At 43.2% G+C, this 22,580-nt stretch overlaps 1 protein-coding gene across 2 annotated transcripts in view; it reads right to left on the bottom strand.

Moving 5' to 3' along the window:
• The window catches only part of FAR2 (fatty acyl-CoA reductase 2), a 113,496-nt gene that overhangs the window by 31,729 nt on the left and 59,187 nt on the right, over nucleotides 1-22,580 (bottom strand). For both annotated transcript variants that reach the window (XM_084811389.1, XM_084811388.1), the window contains exons 4-8: nucleotides 21,399-21,578; nucleotides 12,136-12,313; nucleotides 4,336-4,380; nucleotides 3,039-3,157; nucleotides 1,735-1,802 (exon numbers count right to left, since the gene is read on the bottom strand). In XM_084811389.1, the coding sequence (XP_084667515.1) occupies nucleotides 1,735-1,802; nucleotides 3,039-3,157; nucleotides 4,336-4,380; nucleotides 12,136-12,313; nucleotides 21,399-21,578 (590 nt within the window). The remainder of the gene's footprint in view (nucleotides 1-1,734; nucleotides 1,803-3,038; nucleotides 3,158-4,335; nucleotides 4,381-12,135; nucleotides 12,314-21,398; nucleotides 21,579-22,580) is intronic.

Genomic DNA, 22,580 nt, shown 5'->3' with positions numbered 1-22,580 from the left:
ATAATGATAGGGAGTATTCTCTGAATGTACTGCATTATCACTTACCACAAAACATATTGTGTCTCCAAAGCTGGATAAGGTGAAGAAACAGAAGAAAAACTTTCAACAATATAATTGCAGTACAATCCCAACAAGGATAAGATGCCAAAAGTCAGGACAAACCTCAAACCACAGGCAGCTAATTGACTCACTCCAGTGGCGGCGAGCTGAACAGGCAGGTATGTTCATTCCACTCTTAAAGTGTTTGTTTGTTTGTTTGTATGTATATATATATATATATATATATACACACACACACACACACACACACACACACACTGTACCCTTAAAGGTGTGCTGATTCAGCCACATAAACTCTCTCTTAAAGGTACCCTCATTTCTCAGTATAAAGTACATCCTTTTACAGTTAAATATAGATTCTCACAAACTTACAATACACATCTGAAATGTCCATTAAAGAAAGGACACCAGTTCTAGACTGACATTTAAACCTTTTGGGATCATGGTATCCAATTTAAAAAGCTATTCCGCTTCCTTGCATAAAAGCAAACTGTCACAGTCACACCAAGTATACTTATGTGCATGCACCCTGCCAGTTACCAAAACCTTAGAATCATCAGAATCATGAGAATGATCAACAACATGCTGCACCAATGGAGCATCCAAAACCCAATTCTGTAATTTGGACCAATGTTCACTGATCCAGGTTCTGATGCTATGCAAGGTCTTTCCTACATATAGTAATCCACGTGGGCAGATAACAAGATAGATGACCCGCTTAGTGGAGCAACTGGACAAATTGTGTAACTTAAAATGCTGATGATCAGTTGGATTTCAACAATTTTGGTTTGGACAGATAAAGGGCATACAGAACATCCACTACATTTAAAGTGACCCTGAACTGAGGACTCATAAGAACTAGGTGGATCAATGTCAGGAAGAACTAAATAGTCCCTGAAACCCTTAGTTCGCTTAAATCCTATCAAGTTTGTTTGTATTGTAAATGCGTAACCTTATATGGAATATATGGTACTTGTCACAGTCTTTGAGTCTAAATTCTGAAGAAGTGGTCACTGTGAAACAGGATTATACCGGGATCCTGTAAAGACCAAGGTCATCATCTCTGTGTATATCAAGATTCTCAGAGTATTGTCTATTTTTGTAAACCATACTCATGTTTTTGTATGTAATATTTTCATCTGTGGTCGGCATGTATTAGTTGGATCATGTTATTTGTTTCATTTGAGTGTCCCCACAATTATCTGCTCATGTTCTTGTGATTTTGATCTTTCTCCAGTTGTGTGCTTTATTAGCATTGCCTATTTGGGGTTCTGCACAGCTGGTTCCCTATTTTGTTCTACAGTGGGCTCCTGTGGGCCATGACATTTCAGGCTGAACAATGCAATGTCAAGGCCTGATGAACACGGCACTTTCCTAACTGCACTGGTCACCAGATGCTCTGCGCTGCAGCCGTTGCATTCCTAGCACAGAGAGCAGACAGAGAGGCTACACAGTTGTTAGAAATGTTATCAACATGCATTTCTCTCATGTCACATCATTCCTACATAAAGACGGAATATATCTTGTGCCTCATACCTTTGGGGCTGCAATACCCTCAGCAAGAATATGGGCAGTCTTGAGCTGCTGGTGAACCAGACACGCTTTTAGGACTGTGAGAATGGTGGCATGTGCCATATCTGGAACCTGGTGGGATTCCCTGCAGTGAAAACTTACCCATATCTCCCCAGCAAAATGGGTTCACGCTGCCTGTTGTACAATTGTATATCAACATTGACTTTGGTCTGAAAAATAAGTAAGGAGGGGGAAAGACAGATTGACATGCAGAAGGAAAACAAAGCACATTGTTATTTGTTTATAATGGCTGTCCCATTGTTTCCCAAACTTCTAACAGCTGAGGAATGCTTCTTTTCTTAATTAAAATTGGAGGAACACTTTATTCTTACACTCAAAAGGCTTGCTTTTAGGAAAGCATTATCCACCCTCAGAGGAGCCCATGTGCTGTATTTCTGCATTGAATCACTGATCTAGGGAGGTACCCTGCTTGAAGAAGGCAAGCCCAGAGCAGTGACTTGTGCAGAAATGTGGGAAGCCTCATTTGGGACAAGGTCATTCTGTTGCATCTCTGTACTGGGACTGGTTGAATCACACCTAGTGCAGAAATCTGGCAGAATTACCTGTCTCCTGAGAAGACTGTTTGGCCTAAGTGGTGAATAATGCAGTGGGCTCCATGCTCTGTGGGTGGGCACTCTAGACTCAACAGGCACTTTTATGTGGAAGCGAATCCCATAGTTTGTGGAAGTGGAAGTGAATTCCATAGTTTGACTATGCGCTGTGCGAAGGACTTCCTTTTATCTGACCTGAATCTCCCACCAATCAGCTTTATGGGATGACGCCAGGTTCTAGTATTATGAAAGAGAGAGAACAATGTTTTCCTATCCACTTTCTCCACACCATGTATAATTTTGTACACCTCTTTAAAATTAAAGAACGCTGAAATGTCTGTAGCCACCCGCAAAGGAGGCTGTCTGTTGTCTTTGCATGATTCGCTGTTTTGACCCTGCCACCTTTCAATTAGTCTTTCCTGGGTGCAGCTAATTATACCATCCCTCTGCTCGTTGCAGCTCTGCATGAGTCTGGGCTGGCTTCATTACAAGCAGAAGAACACACCTAGATGGATATAGAAACACAGAGGCTGGGGTCTGCTGAGGGTGGGCAATTCATATTCAAAGTAAAACTGGGGGGCAGTAGCAGTGAAGTGTACTTCCCATTTTATTTCAGAAAACAATTGTACCTCAGCTATCAGAAGTTTGGAAAACATTGCTTCAGAGTGATGTGAGACACCCCCTAACCCCATACTGGGACATTCCCTAACTGGATTTGCAACATTTTCAGCCCCTGCCATTCAAGATGGAGAAATCTTGAAAAATCATCCATCCATCCATCCATCCATCATTTCATTTCTATACCATTTCATCTACAGCTTGTTAAGCAGTGCTGAAGCAAGAGTGAAGTCCTACCTGTGAACTGCAGTGTACCACCCAGCTGCAAGGGTTAAATTGATAGCAACGTCTACTGGAATAATATCTGCGACTGCAGTTACAGTGCATTTTACAGAGCATATAATCCCCTTTCCAGCCTGTGTGATGAAGAAAAAGCTAGTTAGCATATTCTGTGGCTGAATTTCATAGCCCTATGGTAAGCGACCCTCCCCTAAAAAAGAATGAACCATTTTACCCGCTAACCACAAAACATGCCAAACACCACTCTCCCAAATCAGACAAGCTTCAAAATAGGTCAAACGGAGCCCAGGACTACTAACGCCATATGTGCAAATAGCCGTTGTTCAATCATGAGGGATGCACAAAATATTTTGTGACAGGTCATCGAACAGAATTTCTTCATTTTGTCAAGAGAATGCTGTCAGAGCATCTACAAGTATAGAATCAGACTTGCTATTGCTTTAGTTGACGCTACTGTTTGGGTCAAATATAGGGGTAATTGCCAAGTTCTCCTGAGCCAGACTTGGAAATGAATTTTCAAGTAAGAGGCTCAATTATACCACAAGTCCCAACATTATCTGGCTCGGATCCAAATCCTGCCTTCCCCTATCTGCAAAAGCCATTTCCCACTGATCTGCAGCCCCAAACACAACCCCTTTCCCTTCCCTTGAAGCTGTAGCGTTGGGAGCAGAATAGGGATATACAGAGAAAAGAGAGACCCAGCATGTTGGTCAAAAGGGCCTCTGTGTCTGCTGCTGCTCCAGCTCAAAGGTAAGGAAAGGGAAAAGGGGAGCGCATTTTGGGGTGTGGAGCTGGCTTTGGGGTTGGCATCCGATATTGGAGGAGCGGTTTTTAACTGAGCCCTTGGACTACCTCGGGAAAAAACTATCCAAGGCCTTCAGATTTTTTGTGAAAGATCTTGGATATTTTCCAAGTTAATCAGAGGCGAGCTTCGGATGACTTGTCCATCTCTAGTCAAATAACCTCACCATAGACAGCTTTCAAAAAGAGCAAAACCAAAGTACACAATTCAGTGTAATTATTTGCGAACGCTTTACCTTCAGAAAACCCTTTCCATGCTGATTCATCGGCTAAGGAACCTCTGAATCTCAAAACGTAAAATTGATGGCTTCTTCCCTGAAGCACCAAGCAGTCGGACTCTTCCCTGACCTAGCTGTGCCATCTTCAGCTCCCACCTGATGTCACTAGGCTCTGCTCTTATGCCACCAGGCTCCACCCCTTCATCTACCCTTCATTTTGCTTCCAGATTCTGAGCCTCAGGAGACCCAGCAATCCTGTTTATAACTATACATACCGCAATAAGGAGACCACTTATTCCATTGAAGTTGTCAATCCAACCCTGAAAAAAAGGGAAAGCAAACAGTTGTGAAAGGTGTGCGCGTGCGTGTGTGTGGAGGGTGGGGAGGGAGTTGAGATTATGCAAAACTCATTTCAGTCTGCAAATGGTGCAAGCCACATTCATGTCTGTGAATCTGGAGTCTAGTGCAGAATCTTGCTGCCTGAGAATCTCAAGATTAGAGGAAAAGTTTAAAATGTACAGTTAATGCTAATGAACCAGAAAGATTCTGAGATGGTGTTAGTGGTGCTGGACTTCTGTGTGCAATTCCTGTTGAATGTTGTTCAAAGCCAAATGTAAGAACACATGCTAAAGTTTCTGGGTTTTGTTTGAATTTTGAGGAAGACACAAAATCCCAGTGATTTCTCAGGGGGACAACAGGGGAGGGGCCTGCTTGTGAGCTTCTCAAAAGCATTTGGCCAGCTATTGTTGGAAAAGTAACGCAAGATTAGATGGACTTTGTTCTGATCCAGCAAGGCAAATCTTATGTTCTTATTCATTCTTAGCATTCTGTTTCCCTTCTGTGATGGATGTTCTGGTGCAGGCTATGTCTGAAGTTCAGTTATTTTTATTGCAGTCAACAGATCAGAGATAAAAGCAGTCAGACACATATATTAACAAATCAAAATATGACAGGCTGAGGGCGCAATCCTATGGCTGCTAGTCAGTGGCTAGACAGCCGTAGGATGGGTCGGTTTCTGGGAACCGACCTCCACCCCTTCCCACGCCGCCTTGTAGGCAGCGCGGAATGGCCCCGCACTCAGAAGAGGAGCGCGGAGCGGCAAAAACGGGGACTTCCCAGGGGTGTGCTGTGGTGGGGAAGTCGGAAATGCCGGCACAACACATCCTATGTGACATCCGGCTGCCGCTTGCTGTGCTCTGAGGTCTCATGGCTGGACAGCCGACATTGGATTGTTCCCTACGTAACATCAACTGAAACTTCAGTTAGGTAGTTGTAGGTACAGCACTATCCTGATTAGTTTTTGCCCACCCAGAGCTAGGCCTCTGAAGACCCTGGATAGCTTCAGGAACAGGCCGTCCTGGGCCTTCTGTCCCTTGGTAGGCTTTGTGCAAATCCTGTAACACCTCTGGGCCTCAAGCCCTCAGTGTTCTGGTACTTGCAGCCAGTCCCACTTTGCTGAAGCCACTCATTTGGTTCCTGGCTACCCCACGGCCAGGGCTGCTGCTGGAATTGCTTTGGGTGCGTGACAAGCCCAGTTCGCCCTGGCTGCGTCTGTTGGTTCTTGCTCGACTGAAGTCACGCTAAGCCACGGAGCCCGGGCTCCTGTCCAGCCTCATCAGAGCCCTTCCCTGAGACCTCACGCTCCGACTCGAGTGGAAGCACGGACTCCTTGTGGCCTTGCCTACGGCTTCCTTCTCCGGCCGAAAGCTCAGGAGCTTCTTCACACCCCAGCACTGTCTGTGGGAAGGCTTTAGCACAGGGCGGGCCACCGAGGCCCATGGGCGTATTTGACATTATTTATTTTATTTATTTATTGCATTTATACCCCGCCTTTTTTCCTCTTGCAAAGAACCCAAGGCGGCTTACATTATCCTCCTCCTCTCCATTTTATCCTCACAGCAACAACCCTGTGAGGTGGGTTGGGCTGAGAGTCTGTGACTGGCCCAAAGTCACCCAGTGAGCTTCCATGGCCGAGTGGGGACTAGAACCCGGATCTCCCGGCTCCTAGTCCAACACTTTTGCCACTACACCACACTGGCACACCACATTTTGGAAACATGTCCTGGTTGCCACCACAAATTGCTGTGCAGGGCGCGGCTGATCACAAAACATTGCTTCCCCCTTTTCTGTGTGTAGGTGTGCGTGTCTGAGCGAGCTGTGTGTGGGGGGGTGCTTTCTCTCTCTCTTTTTCTGCTTTCCCTGGATTCTAGCTCTCTCTTTCTCTCTGGCTGTTTCTCTCACTGGGCCCCTCTGGCTGCTTTTCTGTCTGAGACAAGTGTCCGTGAGCTCTGTTCTCCTTTCCACTCTAGTAATCTCGGCCCAACCCTCTCTCCCATCAGCATTAGGGCCTCAATTAGCTTAGCCCCACCCTCCACAACTCCCTCAGAACCATAGCCCAATCCAGCCCAAACCGGACACCCCACACATGTCCACTGCCCAGTCTTCTGTGCACTGCAGCCCTCCGTTCTGCCAGTGAGCTCACCGTTGGGCTAATGTCCCCACCGCTGGAACCCAGTGCATGGATGTCAACGTTATTCATTTTGCTTTTCTGAAACCTTTGTTTAATCTGTCTAGGCTTGGTTGCCATATATGAACTAAATTAGTCCATTCTGGAGTTCATATAGTCCCTACTGCCAACCAGCTAATTCCCGAGAGTAATTGCTGTGTATATTTTTTATTCTTGCGTGTTCAATAAATCCCCCAGTTTTTTAAGAGATCTGTGTGTGCGTGTGCCTCACTGGATCACCTCTGCCAAGACACACTACAACTAAAGTTCAAAGGTCCCTTAAAATGGGTGTATCTCTGAGCATGTGTATGCTTGTACACACATCCAGAGAGGCCATTTGGGAACAAGGGACTATTTATTTGTTGTGTGTATATCCTGCCTTCTTTCCATAGAGCCCAAGGTGGTATTATAATCCTACTTCTCTCTGTTTTATCCTCACAACAACCCTGTGACATAGGTTAGGCTGAGGATGACTGGCCCATTGAGCTTCATGGCCAAATGGGAACTAGAACCTGGGTTTCCTGGGTCCCAGTCCAACTCTAACCACTATACTATACTGCTATGCAAGGCACTGAAGCTCTCTTCTCTGACCCTTCAAAATCTGGCTTTGGAGATTTCCCCCAGTATTTCCCATGCATTTTAAAGCGCATCTTTGCTTCTATAACAGCTAGAAATGTACACTTAAAAGAAAAGAGAAAGCTGAAATTCTAATCATTCTGCAGCCAATACCAAAATGTACAACTTGTTTATACTTGCATGAAAATGCAGAAGGCAGGCCTGCTTATGAAGGTCTAGGATGGTGAAATAACGGCCATTGATTCTGAACAGGTTGGTGATGTTTTTAGCGGGCCACGCTAATTTATAATAAGGTTCACTTTCTGAAAAGAGAGACTTTTGGATTTCTTCTTCCCAGCACTGTGAAATCTGAAACCATCACAGTATCTTGTGCAGCCTAATTTGTATGACTGCAATCTCCTCCCAGATGCCATTTAAACAAAGGCTCTGACCATGCACACTTCATCATTTCAGCATCAACAGGCGTTCTTTCTTCTTCTCTCCACCCCCACCCCCATGTTTTGTCATATCTTGCCTGAGTGTGGTAACTTGCCTTGTGTAACTTCTTAGGGGCAGAAGAAAGGAGATAGAGTCCAAGAACTTGCAACAACAACAATTAAAGGTTTAGCTGGAGTAATTTATATGCTCAACCTTTTAGTCATCATGCAACTTTAAGCCAAAGTAGATGTTGTGTTAAACAAACTGATTGGCATTGTGTGCGTGCGTGCGTGCGTGCATTTTACTTTCTTTTCAGGGAAAAAAGTAAATCTTTTCCCTGCACCATGATCCTGATGAAAATCCCAACTAAAACGCGTGCGTGCATTTTACTTTCTTTTCAGGGAAAAAAGTAAATCTTTTCCCTGCACCATGATCCTGATGAAAATCCCAACTAAAACCGTTTTTTGACGCTGGAAGCTATTAATGGAGCCAGTGACACCTTCCCTTCTGTGCCAAAAAGCAGCGGGGGCGGGAGCATGGCATAGAAGGAAAGAGTTTAACTCCCACCCACCCCCTTCTCGGCATGCTGCAGTTCTGACTGAGGTCCCCCACAGCTGCTGTTTTAAAAGGCTGGATGCACCTGATCTCGTCTGATCCTGGAAGCTAACCAGGGTCAGCCCTGGCTAATACTTGGAGGGGAGACCGCCTGGGAATCAGGCTTCCTGCACTGAGCAGGGGGTTGGACTCAATGGTCTTGGAGGCCCCTTCCAGCCCTACGATTCTATGATACTTTCTATGACAACCGTGCAATGCCAATATATAAAAGTTGGGACTCCCTTCTGGTCTATTTGCTTCAGATAGGGCCAGATATAGAAGAAGGATGACTTTGTTGGGTCAGACATTCTGAAAGTTTGGAATAAAAATAGAATGCACTTTTCTCCATCTACACCAGAAGTGTTCTTTATGGTAATAGCTGGAAGTTTTGGGGAATGGCTTAGGGAAGCCTCTCTGGCTATGCATTAGGAAGTAGAGAGTTCCTGGTCTGAATCTCACCTCTGCTATGCAATCAGTAGGTGGCCTTATGCAAGCTACTCTCTTTAGGTCTGAGACGCTCCCCTGCAATGTGGGGATAATAATACTGTCCTACCTGGCAGGGTTGTTGTAAGGATTTTAAGAAGATAACTTCTGTAAAATGCTTTGAACATTCAAAAGTGCTATATGAGTGCTAATTAAATTATTATTACTACTACTATTAATTATACCAAGTGGAACATAGGAATGTATGAAACTGCCTTATACTGAGTATAAGGACCATTGAGTATAATGGACCATTGGTCCATCTAGCCCACTTGACACTCCTGGGTTTCAGGTAGGGACTTTTCCAGCCCTACCTGGAGATGCTGGGGATCGATCCTGGGACATTCTGCATTCAACACAGGTGCTCTCCCACTGAGCTATGGCCCTTCCCTCATATTATAAACATTATTTTACTATAATTATAAAGTGGAAACTTCATGATATTTGTAAGCTGGATAGGCTAATACATTTAGGGCGCAATCCTATGGGATGCACCCTGGGTACTTGTAAGCCTCCTGCTCTGCCTTTTAGCTAGACGGGCAACTTACCCACCTGGGAGTAAGTATCTCTAAATCCAGTGAAACTTACTTCTCAGTAGACATGATTGTACTATTATTTGGGTATTTCCATGTTAGACAGCTAGCCAATTTTTTTTCCTACAGGATATTACAGGATGAAAATCCACATTTATCAAGTAAAAAAGAAAGCTTAAGAACATAAGAAGAGCCCTGGTGGGTCAGACCAAGGGTCCACCTAGTCCAGCATTCTGTTCACACAGTGGCCAGCCAGCTGCCCACGGGAAACCCACAAGCAGGACAAGAGTGCAACAGCACCCTCCCAACCATGGTCCCCAGCAACTGCTGTATATAGGCTCACTGCCTCTGATACTGTTGTTCAATCCTCCTTTAAAGCCATCCAAATTAGGGCCATCACTACATCCTGTGGCAGCGAATTCCGTAGTTTAATTATGTGCTGAGTGAAAAAGTATCTCCTGAATCTCCCACCAATCAGCTTCATGAGATGCTCCCAGGTTTCAGTATCATGAGAGAGAGAGAGAAAAATAATGTCTCCCTATCCACTTCCTCCACACCATACATAATTTTGTACCCCTGTATCATGTCTCCCCTTACTCACCCTTTTTCTAAGCTAAACAATCCCAGATGTTGTAAACTTTCCTCATACGGGGAGTTGCTCCAGCCCCTTGAGTATTTTAGTTGCCCTCTTCTGCACTTCTTCCAACTCTACAATATCTTTTTTCAGGTATGATAACCAGAAATGCACAGAATTTCTAAGTATGGTCACACCATAGATTAGGGGAGTATGACCTTGGCAGGTTTATTTTCAATTCCTTTCCTAATCATGCCTAACGTGGAATTTGCCTTTTTTACAGCAGCCGCACACTGCGATGACATTTTCATCGAGTTGTCCACCACAACCCCAAGATCTCTTTCTTGGTCAGTCACTGCTAGCTCAGATCCCACCCGTTTATACTTGAAGTTGGGATTTTTTTGCCCCAGCGTGCATCACTTTACATTTGCTTACACTGAACCGCATTTGCCATTTAGATGCCCATTCTCCCAGTTTGGAGGGATCCTTTTGGAGCTCTTCACAATCCCTTTTTGTTTTAGCCACCCTAAATCATTTGGTGTCATCGGCAAACTTGGCCACTTCACTGCTCGCTTCTAATTCCAGGTTAAAAAGCATTTGTCCTAATATAGATCCCTGTGGGACCCCACTATTTACTTCCCTCCATTGGGAGAATTACCATTTATTCCTACTCTCTGCTTTCTGTTCTTTAACTAGTTACTGATCCATGACAGGTCCTCTCCTCTTATTGCATGACTGCTAAGTTTGCTCAGGAGTCTTTGGTGAGGGACTTAGTCAAAAGCTTTTTGGAAGTCTTTATTATTGAAGTGTATTCACAGTTTTGCAATCCCTCTCAATAGTACCTTCTTATCCATAGGTCAAACTGGGGGTGGGGTTGGGAATGATCTCAAAAACACATTTTAAAATAGTGAATAGGCATTTATATAGATGACAGCCATTAAAACAAGTCAAAATGTTATATAACTTGAGAATCAATATACAACTGTAGTCCAATTGTCCTGTACTCCAAAAAGGTTAACAAAATATATAATCTGGCCCAAAGCAGATGGAGGTATTATGTCAGTATGACATTTGGTGGACTAGTTTGGGGTCACGAAGAGTCGGACATGACTGAATGACTGAACAACAACATACATACATGTTTGGGTATCTCCCACCCTGCAAATCTTAAAATTATACTATTGTCTTATCTGAACCTAGAGAGAAAGTATTTTTGTATGATGTCAGTAGTTAAAATGTTAATTGAAAAATTATAGAAACAAAACTCCCTAACTTCAGCAGCTAACTGGACCTGGAAAACTGTAACATAATGAAGCTAACCTATATTTTTAAAAAACTTCCCCCAAAATGTATTGCAAGAACCACAATCCTGGACAAACCTATTAAATTACCTGGGAATGATCACCAATATTTGTTAGCGATTTGTTGTTTTGGTAGCTTCTTTAGAACATTTGCTTGTGTGGGTATACTTAAAACATTTATAATTTCCTGTTTTACTGGTATTAATCTATGTGGTGTAATACAACAATTAATTTTTCAAAATGATGTTGATGAAACTCAGCTTTATATTTGTTTAACCAGCAGCCACTGCATGCTTCATGCAGCAGCAAATCAGGACAGGATCTGCATCCAGGTATGGCTCCCTGATGAGTGCACCTGTATGATACCTGTGTTTTCACACATGTCTATCACATTAAGTGCACACTAACCTGAAGCCTGGAGAGAGAGCATTGTTTTTAGGAGAGCTGAAACAGCTTGGGAGAGGCTTTGCCCTGCCATGGCATGTACATATATTTCTTTCGTTCCACTGATACTGCTGGCCAAATAGGTTTTGTACATTTTGAGAACAATGCGAAAACTTGCCAAACCTATTTACTAGAGATAAAAGTGGAATGAGTGGACACATCATGACCTTCAGATTGTCTCCATTTTTCTAAGAGAAGACCACATGTCTCTAGTCTTAAATCCTCTTTAAGGGATGTGTGAAGATTGTAAGACTACCAACAGGGCCTTAAAAAAAAGTATCATATCTAGTAATTTTAGCTGTTTTATAAATGCATACAAAAATGTAATACAAAGTGGTCATCAAAGCATGAGAGATCCCTCGAGATACTATCATGGCCTCCCTAGGAGTCATTTATTCCATTACAAGATTGATAATGAAATTCTCCAGTGTGACACAGGAGGCAAATCATTGCCTTGGATTTGAATTATTTTGCCTCCTTCCTCTCCTTGTTGCCAGGAGCATGATGGTCCAAGGCATGCACTTCCATTAATATTTTTAGTGAATGGGTTTGTAACAGTTTCCTGCCAGACAAATGCTGGAGCAAAACAACAGGTTCAAATAGATTTTCAGAGTACTTAGCAGAAATGGAAGAGCAATCATACTTACGGGGAAAGGCTCTTGCCAGCTGGCTGCCACGATGGATGGCCGAATGATGGCAACATTTAAGTTACCTTTCTCTTGCTGAATCAGGTACTCTGTCAAGGCTTTGGTGAATGTGTAGGTATTGGGCCAATCCTGAATGAGCTTGGGAGTGATCTGATCAAGGAGGGAATCATCCATCCACCTAAAAGGCAAAAAAAGAGCCAGTGTGGTGTAGTGGCAAGAGTGTTGGACTAGGAGCTGAGAGATCCGGGTTCTAGTCCCCACTCGGCCATGGAAGCTCACTGGGTGACTTTGGGCCAGTCACAGACTCTCAGCCCAACCCACCTCACAGGGTTGTTGTTGTGAGGATAAAATGGAGAGGAAGAGGATAATGTAAGCCGCCTTGGGTTCCTTGCAAGAGGAAAAAAGGCGGGGTATAAATGCAATGAATGAATGAATGAATCAGTCAATCAATGAACGAACGAACGAAAGGAAATCCCATTGAAATGTATCCATGAAAATGGAAGAGGGAAAGGGTAAAAATGGAATCAAACTAGCAAAATAGCCACCAAAATAAAATGGTCAGCATTTCAACACTTTCCATTGCAAATTAAGATACACATGTTTTTTACTGTGACTGTGCACATTTCTGTGTCCCTTTGAACATAACTGGAAAGCTAAATTTCTATATATTGTATGTGGCCAGAGATTTATATACGCAAACTGTCTGCAAATACATAAAAAGAACAAATGCAATGAATGACAGCAAGACCCCTACATCTTCAATAATTAATGCAGAAGAGAGAATGTTAATAGGAGCAACTTCTCTCACTCCTGCACGACAAGCTGCAGCTACTGAAATTCCCTCTACAATGAGCAAAGAGGTCCTAACATAAGAACATAAGACGAGCCATGCTGGATCAGACCAAGGGGCCATCTGGTGCAGCATTTTGTTCACACAGTGGTCAACCAGCTGTCAACCAGGAACACACAAACAGGAAATGAGTGCAACAGCACCTCCCCACCCATGTTCCCCAGCAACTGGTAGGCTCACTGCCTCTGCTACTAGAGGTAGCACATAGCCATCAAGACTAGTAGCCACTGATAGCCTTTTCCTCCAGGAATTTATCCAGCCCCCTTTTAAAGCCATCCAAATTGGTGGCCATCACTACATCCTGTGGTAGCGAATTCCATATTTTAATATGCGCTGTGTGAAGAAGTCCGTCCTTTTATCCTGAGTCTCCCACTGATCAGCTTCATGTGATGGCCCTGGGTTCTAATATTATGAGAGGGAGAAAAATGTCTCCCTATCTACATTCTCCATACCATGAGTAATTTTGTACACCTCTATCATGTCTCCCCTTACCCTCCTTTTTTCTAAGCTAAACAATCCCAGCTGTTGTAGCCTTCTCTCATAGGGGAGATGCTTCAGCCCCTTGAACATTTTAGCTGCCCTCTCCTGCACTTTTCCCAGCTGTACAATATCGTTTTTTCAGGTGTGGTGACCAGAACTGTACACAGTATTCCAACTGTGGACGCGCCATAGATTTGTATAATGGCAGTATGATCTTGGCAGTTTTATTCTCAATTCCTTTCCTAATATGCCTAACATGGAGTTGGCCTTTTTTACAGTGGCTGCACACTAGGTTGACATCTTCACTGAGCTGTCCACCACAACCCCCTCTTTCCTGGTCGGTCACTGCTACCTCAGATCCCATCAGGTTATACTTGAAGTTGGGATTTTTTGCCCCAACGTGCATCACTTTTCATTTGCTAATGCTGAACTGCATTTGCCACTTAGATGCCCATTCTCCCAATTTGGAGAGATCCTTTTGGAGATCTTCACAATCTTTAATGTTTTAAGCACCCTAAAAAATTTGGTGTCATCAGCAAACTTGGCCACTTAAAAAGCATTGGTCTTAATATAGATCCCTGTGGGACCCCACTATTTACTTCCCTCCATTGGGAGAATTACCATTTATTCCTACTCTCCGCTTTCTGTTCTTTAACCAGTTACTGATCCATAAGAGGACCTGTGCTCTTATTCCATGGCTGCTAAGTTAGCTCTGGGGTCTTTGGTGAAGGACTTTGTCGAAAGCCTTTTGGAAATCCAAGTAAACAATGTCTACTGGATCACCCCTGTCTACATGTCTATTGACACTCTCAAAGAACTCTCAAAGGTTAGCAAGGCAGGACTTACCTTTGCAGAAGCCGTGTTGATTCTTTTTCAGCAGGGCTTGTCCTTCTATATGCTTACTAATATTATCTTTAATAACGCCTTCAACCAATTTATCCAGAACAGACATTAAGCTAACTGGCCTATAATTTCCCATATCACCCCTGGGTCCCTTTTTGAAAATTGATGTTACATTGGCCATCTTCCAGTCCTCTAGTATAGAGGCTGTTCTTAGGGACATGTTGCATATTTTGGTTAGAAGATCAGCAATTTCATATTTGAGTTCTTTGAGAACTCTAGGATGGATACAAACTTGGCCCGGGGATTTATTTGCTTTCAGTTTATCAATAAGGTTGAGAACTTCATCTTTTGTCACCACTATTTGCCTCAGTTCCTCAGACTCCCTTCCTGAAAACATCAGTTCAGACACAGGTATCTGTCCTATATCTTCTGCAGTGAAGACAGATGAAAATAATTTATTCAGCTTCTCTGCAATCCCCTCGTCCTCCTTTGCTACTCCTTTAACTCCATTGTCATCCAGTGGTCCAACTGCCTCCCTAGCTGGTTTTCTGCTTCTGATATATTTAAAGAATTCTTTGTCGTTGGCCTGGATGTTGTTAGCAACATGCTCTTCAAAATGCTTTTTTGCATCTCTTATTGTCTACTTGCATCACCTTTGTGCAAGCTTGTGCTACCTTTTGTTTTCCTCACTTGGGCAAGGCTTCCATTTTCCGAAGGAAGCTCTCTTTTCTCTAGTAGCTCCCTTAATACTGCTTGTTAACCATGCCAGTGACCTCTTGGACTTGGTGCTACCTGTCCTAACCTGAGCTATACATTTTAGCTGGGCTTCTATTATTGTGGTTTTGAGTAATCTCCAAGCATTCTGAAGGGATCTAATCCTCTCGACTCCCCCCTTTAACTTCACTTTCACCAGTTCCCTCATTTTAGAGAAGTTTCTTATGTGACTGTGTTGGACTTCCTGGGCAATTTCCACTTAAATATATTAATATACTTAATAAATTAAATCTAAATATATTTTTAAATATATGTAAAATCTGATAGCACTGTAGTCACTATTTCCAATCGGTTCAACAACATTTACATCTCACGCTAGGTCCAAGGTTACCTCCCCTCTGGTTGGTTCCATGACCAACTGTTCTAGGGCATTGTTTAATTGTTTAGGGCATCGATAAATTTAACCTCTTTGTCGTGACTGGAACATGCATTTATCCAGTCAGTGTGGGGGTTTATCCAGTCAATGTGGGGGTAATGTGAGGGGGGTGTTTCCTTTTGCACCTGCTCAACTTACTAACTGAACCCCACCTCCCAACTCGGCCCTCTACCTCTCACACAGAAATTAAGTAGATAAAACATTTCCCGTCACCATGGGGTACTTCCAGAGATTAGGCTTCTAGTGCTACAAAATCATTGCTCTTCCGCTAGTCAATTGCAAGCGGAATTGCAATTGACCATCCACGCTTCAGGGATCCTGGCACATTTTTAGATGTGTGCATCTTGCTCTGTTCTGACCGCACAGTGGGTAAGAAAGACATAGCCAAATGGGCAGTGTTATCCCCTTTCCTTCCCCACCCCCATGATCACCACACGTCCCTTCTTGCAACGTTCTGAAGCAACCATACTTCTGAATAACCATGTTTAGCATGGGCTGCATGTCTCATCAATCTCCACTGTAACGCCCCCCCCCCACACACACACACACATACACACATCAAATGCCACAGTGTAGTCAAGTACCTTCCAGGAGCAAAGATCTGAAGCTTCCTGCAAGCGTTCCATTCTTGAATGACTGAAGGGGAGCTTTGCAGGAGGCAGCCTTTTGCAGCAGTCTTCCCTCAATCAAGCACAGCATCCTTCAACTCCCCCTCAGTCTCACACTCTCAAAACAGCGACAACCTTGCAGCCAGAGCATGCAGATGTGCAGCTGAGGTGAGTGATTAGGCTGAGTCTTTAAAGAAGTCAGAAAAGTAACACCAAGAACATCCTGCACTGCAGTGATCTTGAGCAGGTGCTGTTCCAGCCTCCCCTTTCTCCACCTCCCACTTCTCCCGAAGTTTTGGATTTGCTGCCTACTCGCTCAGCACCCTGCTTTCTCAAAGTCCGGGCAAAAGTCACCTCCATCTTTTTCTGCCACATGTGTGTTTCAGCAAAAATGCATCTTTTAAAGAAAAATAGTTAGCAGTGCTATTCCATCGTAGAATAATTCCATTATCCTAAATCCCCTTTGATCATTTAAAACAACACCACCAACAACACTGTAGCACGGGGCGAGAGGATTGCTGCTAAGTTTTCTTCCAGGTAAATATTTTAACAATTTGAGCTGTAAGTCCCTTTGATTTTTCCTGTGAATGCCAATCTCTAGGCTAGTCAATTTCACACGCCAATTTTAACAAACAATCCGATCTGGCCAGTTTCATGCACCCAGCTAGTCAGTCCCACAGTGCAGATAGAAAACCTGCCAGCTTGGTTTTTAAAGCATGTTAACTAGCTCTGAAAGTGGTGTTTTAGCAGAAAGTGTTATTTCATTTTGCTAGATCAGAATTGCAAAGGAACACAATCAATTTTTTAAAAAGAAAAGAAAATGGAAAAGTAGAATTCCCTGCTTAAGTAGATAATTGTAGTGGATGGTAGTAGTTAGGGTAACTCGTTCATTCAAGGAGAGAAGGAAGTTTTAGGAAGCAATTAATTAAGGGGTTGGTGAGAGCTGTGCAGTGAGAGGCAGAAGTGGGAGCTGCTTTAGGTGACACAAATTGTTTTCACTTACAGGTCTTATAAAGAGAAGATTTAGAAGGCAAAAAAGCAAGAGGAGGCAAAAGCCCTTCTGAGGATTTGCCATGCAGGACATGGGCTTTCTTCACATGGAGCTTTTATCCTGTGATTGAGCTGGCTCCCTCACGGAAGTTTGCGGGCTTGTTACATGATGCCGTGACCCTCCAGGGCATCTCCTGCACTAAATGCCCTCTGTTCTGTTTTTAAATAGATCACAGATAATGAGCTATCAAATTACCCTGTTGTGTTCCGCTTGAGTTCCCTCTGGCAAGAAGAGGAGCGAGATCCATGAAAGATAATGGAAGACTCAGATATGGGGAGAAGGAGGGGTGAAGAAAGTGCGTGAAAAGGGGAGTCACTGTGATCCTGCTTTAAAAGAAGCAGAAAGCCCCATTTTAAATGCAGGATTTTAGGTTGGCGTAGAGATGCCCATGGACTGACTCTGCACTCAGAAGTGCAAGCAGCAGGTCACAGCCTGCATAGCCTGGCACAGCTTGTCAGAATGTCCTTGAACAGAATGTTGCAGACAGTGTAAAAAAGGATGACAGTTCAAATTGACTCAAATGTTGCTTCTTTGTGTTAAGTATAAAATACTATTTGGAAAGCTTTTTTCTCAGGATGAGGCTTTTATTGTGCAATCATCTTGTCACATTTATAAGATTTTAGGGTGTATGTGTTCCCAGTTAAGACTGGACAAATCTTTCAATTTTGGTTTCTCTCAGTTTATCATTTTTCTAATCTTAAATTTGGTTTGTCTCAAACACTGAACATTTATCCAGTCTTAAGTTCAGTTTGTCCCAAACTTGGGGAATTGTTCACCTGAAAATTCATAAGCAAGTTTGTGCACTTACATGCACCTTTGTATGTCCCCCCCCCCCAATATACAGTTTTGGAAGCAATTTTCCTAATATAATGCATTTTAATGTTATTTTCCCTGATAAACACATTTTTCGATTGGCAAACTCCATTGCAAAATTTAGAAAATTGTGAATTTTGAAGGATAACTGAATTTCAGTTGTCATGGTGGTTCAAAAGTACAAAGTTACGTAAGTTTACATTAAAATGCAAATTAACAAATTTCTTCCCCCTCCCTGTTCCAGATGTCGTCATCTTCCATTTGTAACCCTCTCATGTTTTCTGCAGTAAGAAAAAGGACAGAAGATCAGTAAAGGAGAAAAAGATGAAATAGTAGCGCAATGTCTTTTGACTGGTAGCAAAAGGAACCCTTATTTTTGCCGTAGTCTACGTAAGTGTTTATGTAAACTACACGTGCCAAAATAAGGAATGCAAATGGCAGTGCCCATGGGCGCCGCCATTTGCATATGCGCTTTTTTAAAAAAAAGTCAGCCGTGATAGGCTACGTAAACATTTACGTAGCCTATCACGGCTGAATGCAGGGACGCAAACGGCGGCGGCTATGGCTGCCGCCATTTGCATCCCAGCAGGAGATGAGGTTTCGCGGCTGGAGGGACGGGGCGCCTCCCCCCCGGCCAGAATTTCAGCGGAGTACTGTGTCCAGAAGGAAGGATGCAGACAAGCTGGAGAGGGTTCAGAGGAGGGCAACAAAGATGATCAGGGGACTGGAAACAAGCCCTATGAAGAGAGACTGAAAGAACTGGGCATGTTTAGCCTTGAGAAGGGAAGACTGAGGGGAGATATGATAGCGCTCCTCAAGTACTTGAAAGGTTGTCACAGAGAGGAAGGCCAGGATCTCTTCTCAATCATCCCAGAGTGCAGGACACGGAATAATGGGCTCAAGTGACTGGAAGCCAGATTCTGGCTGAACACCAGGAAAAACTTCCTGACTGTTAGAGCAATACGACAATGGAACCAATTCCCTAGGGAGGCGGTGGGCTCTCCCACACTGGAGGCATTCAAGGCGAGGCTGGACAGCCATCTGTCAGGGATGCTCTGACTTGGAGTCCTGCACTGAGCAGGGGGTTGGACTCGATGGTCTTATAGGCCCCTTCCAACCCTACTATTCTATGATTACAGACTACTCTCTGTCTTGCTCTCGTCTCCTTCAGTTGTGGTCACAACACTGCCTCACCAAATTAACTCTTCTTCCCTCTCTCAACTGATCTTCCACTTCAGATCACAAAGAAGTTGGATTGCTGATAACTGTATTCATTCATTTCTTCTTCTTCATCATCTTCATCATCATCATCATATACCACCAATGGCCCCTCAACAAAGACAACAGACATATCACCACCACCACCACCACCACCACCACCAAATAATTATAGTTAAACCACTATGAAAGTTCAGACAACTAGTAAGAGAGAAGTCAGCCACTCCTAATTTTACACATTGATATCAATAGGGCCTGAGCGCAATGAATTCTGGATCCAACCCCAGCTCCTTATCATAGTCTTTTCTACCATTGAGACTCTAGGTTTCCAGAGCGATATTCTCTCATAATCTTAAGGCAGGGGTCCCCAATCCTTTTGAGTCAGTGAGGAGATTTGGAACATTGAAAGAGTGTCATGGGCACGCTCACAAAATGGCTGCCATGGAGGATTGCCCATTCAGAAATGGCTGGTATGATGGGCATGGCTGTTCACAAATACTCATATCCTGGCAGCCCAGCTGGTTAGAATAAAACAAAAGTAATGTGCCCCAAAAACAAATGAACAAGGCAGAGGTGGGGGCTGAGCTCCAAAACACAAGCCCCCTCTTTTGAACCCACAGTTTCTGCCCCAACACTTATTTCACAGAAAGCAAACAGTTGACCCTCAGAAATGTGGGGCCCAGAGGCATTCTTGGAAATAAAGGTGGTGCTGGAGGCTGACACTTCACTTTGCAGCATGCCAGCCTCCGTGTCAAAAAAACAAGTTGTATAAAATAAACATCAGGATGGGGAGGGAGCCTTGTGGCCACCAAGAAAGGTGCGCACAGGCACCATGTTGGAGACCTGGATCGTAAGGGCTGGGAAGACAATGAGGTGCATGCAGGTGGGCTGGGAGGCAGCAAGTCCCATGATTAGGGTGGCATTTTCCCAACTGTCAGTATCTGAGGAATTGCTGCCAGCCATAACTGTGACCACTTGGTTCATACATGACTAAGATGGGCTGAGAATTGTTGTAGTTTCAATGCCTATTTTTCTTTGAACATTCAATTTTACACTATTGTTTTATACTTCCCTCCATAAAGAACTTAGTTACCTCATGTTGTAAGTCCCAGTAATATAAAGTTTGATTTAATTAGGAAGTATTAAATTACAATTAAGATATTCTGAGTTGTTTGGTTAACAGTGATGTAATTCTGGGTATTTATTTATTTATTTATAAGTATACAATATATTTTAATTTTTAAAAAACAGAATGCTCATGTAGAGAAAAAAAATCTATTGGGCAGTCTGGTTTCTATTGATGGCAAATATGTGATGAGGTATAGGAAAATTATTTATTGATTTTTATTGTGCACTTAAAAGCAATTCATTTTGTGGTTCCCAGGGTATCAAGTTGTAACTGACTGCATGCATTTCAAAAGCTGCCTTTACATGTGAAGCGGTCAAGTTCAGGGGCTGGGCAAAACTAGTTTATTAGAATCAGAAGCAACTCTAACTTTTTCTTTCTTTCTTTCTTTCTCTTTCTTTCTTTCTTTCTTTCTTTCTCTCTCTCTCTCTCTCTCTCTCTCTCTCTCACACACACACACACACACACACACACACACACTTTTTAAAATAACCCTTCAGTTTAAGTCATTTACACATTATTCATGCCAAAAAGCATGGAAATTGCAAGTGAAAGCCGCCAGGCTTAACTTCCATGCCGAAGAGAAGTAAAGCGAAAAAGAGGCAAACTCAAGGTGATGGGATAGGAGCTTTTGTAGCGAACAAACAAACAAAACTTCCACAATTTGTTTAAGTGCTTGACACATTTCAAACAATTGTTCTTTTTCAAGGGCATCTCGTAGTTTTCAGTAAAACAAGTGGGTGATTGAGGATAGCAACTTTTCTTCCTATATTGAGGGCTAGAAAGGAGAAGAATTGTTCAAAATGCTCCAGGTATTTCAATAATTGCTGGAGGGTTTTGTTTTGAGTACCTTGGGGTTTGCCTCTGTCTTTTGGGGATGAGTCTTTCCCACCTAATCACCGCTCTGCCATGAGGGAGAGAGATCGTGAGAATGGGAAGACCCGTATCATTGACCCTGCCTACTTGGTATATGGTATTCACACATACATTCCAGGTGTGTGGGACTACACCACCCAAATAACTTCCACTTGGGAGGAAGCACATGTGAAGAAGTGCTTAACATCAGTCTATCCAAAATCATATTTACATCAGCAACAGAAGGAAAGACTGTTCCCATCACTTACGCTGCAAGGTCAAAAAGTTTACTGGGCTCCACGGGAGGAGGATAGATGACTTCCTCTATGTACATCCGATTACAATTTGCATAAGCAGTTGAAATGTGGATGAAGGCCTCGAGCTTCTGCATCTGGTGAGCCAACGCCAAGAGCTGCTGTGTCGCCTTGACATTTAGCAGGAGGGCATGCCTGGTCAAGAAAGCAAAGAAAGCTCATGTGGAGGTCCAGTAGGGACGAACGTCAGTCTACAGCTGAATACAAGTCAACCCTCTTTGCTCCACTAGGGATTAACAGAACTACTTCACACATTCAAGGGAAGAATGAAGAAAAGGAACCTAAGTAATTTGCACTTTCTCCTCCCATGATTCTGGATCTTGCCTAATGTACTCCAAAATGCGAGAACATGCATCTTTCTTTGGCAAAAACGTGTATCTTTCTGTTTTGGAAGATCTGGAGGTCACTGGTGCTTCTTCTTGATGCTCTGACTTGGATTCCTACACTGAGCAGGGGGTTGGACTCGATGGTCTTATCAGACCATCGATGGTCTTATCCCTTCCAGCCCTACTATTCTATGATTCTTTCATCACTTGGGGTGTGTATATAGCTCGGTGGATAGCACAACCTTGACTGTAGAAGGGCCAAAGTTCAATCCATGTTCATCTGTTTTTTTTAATTGATGGTGGTTTGTTATTTATGTTTTAATGCTTTATTGTCTTTAATCTTGCAAGCCACTTCGTAAAATAAATCTAGCCAAGGTCCCTCCCAGCGGTGCTAGTAAAGATCCTTCAATGAGATCCTTTAATGAGTGTAATACGTTACTATTTCAAGAAATGGGCAAAACCTTTTCCATCTTTACCACAAGTTCTCCCTAGAGGAGACTTTGAGTGGTGGTTTCTCTATCACGAGCACACCTTTTTCTGGAAGAGCACGGACGCTCGTCACTGGCAAGCAAGCAACTGAATTTATAGAACCCTGCTTATTTTATTACTGGAAAAATACCGAATCTTTCCTTATATGTTCCTTTTTAAAGTGAATTTCTGCCTAGCACTATAGTCACACTTGCTAGAAAGTGTCCCACCGAACTCAGTAGACGTACTTCCAAGTAGATCTGATTAGGGATTAGGGTTACCATATAATTAACACAGAATAATTAACACAGAATAATTAAGAATCATAGAATAGTAGGGCTGG

This window comes from Heloderma suspectum, chromosome 7, assembly GCF_057233095.1.
Source record: "Heloderma suspectum isolate Gila_16-S chromosome 7, 16-S_ref, whole genome shotgun sequence".
In the NCBI taxonomy this organism is placed as follows: Eukaryota; Metazoa; Chordata; class Lepidosauria; order Squamata; family Helodermatidae; genus Heloderma; species Heloderma suspectum.
Note: the sequence above shows the minus strand (reverse complement) of the source record. Positions and strands in the feature narration are given on the sequence as shown.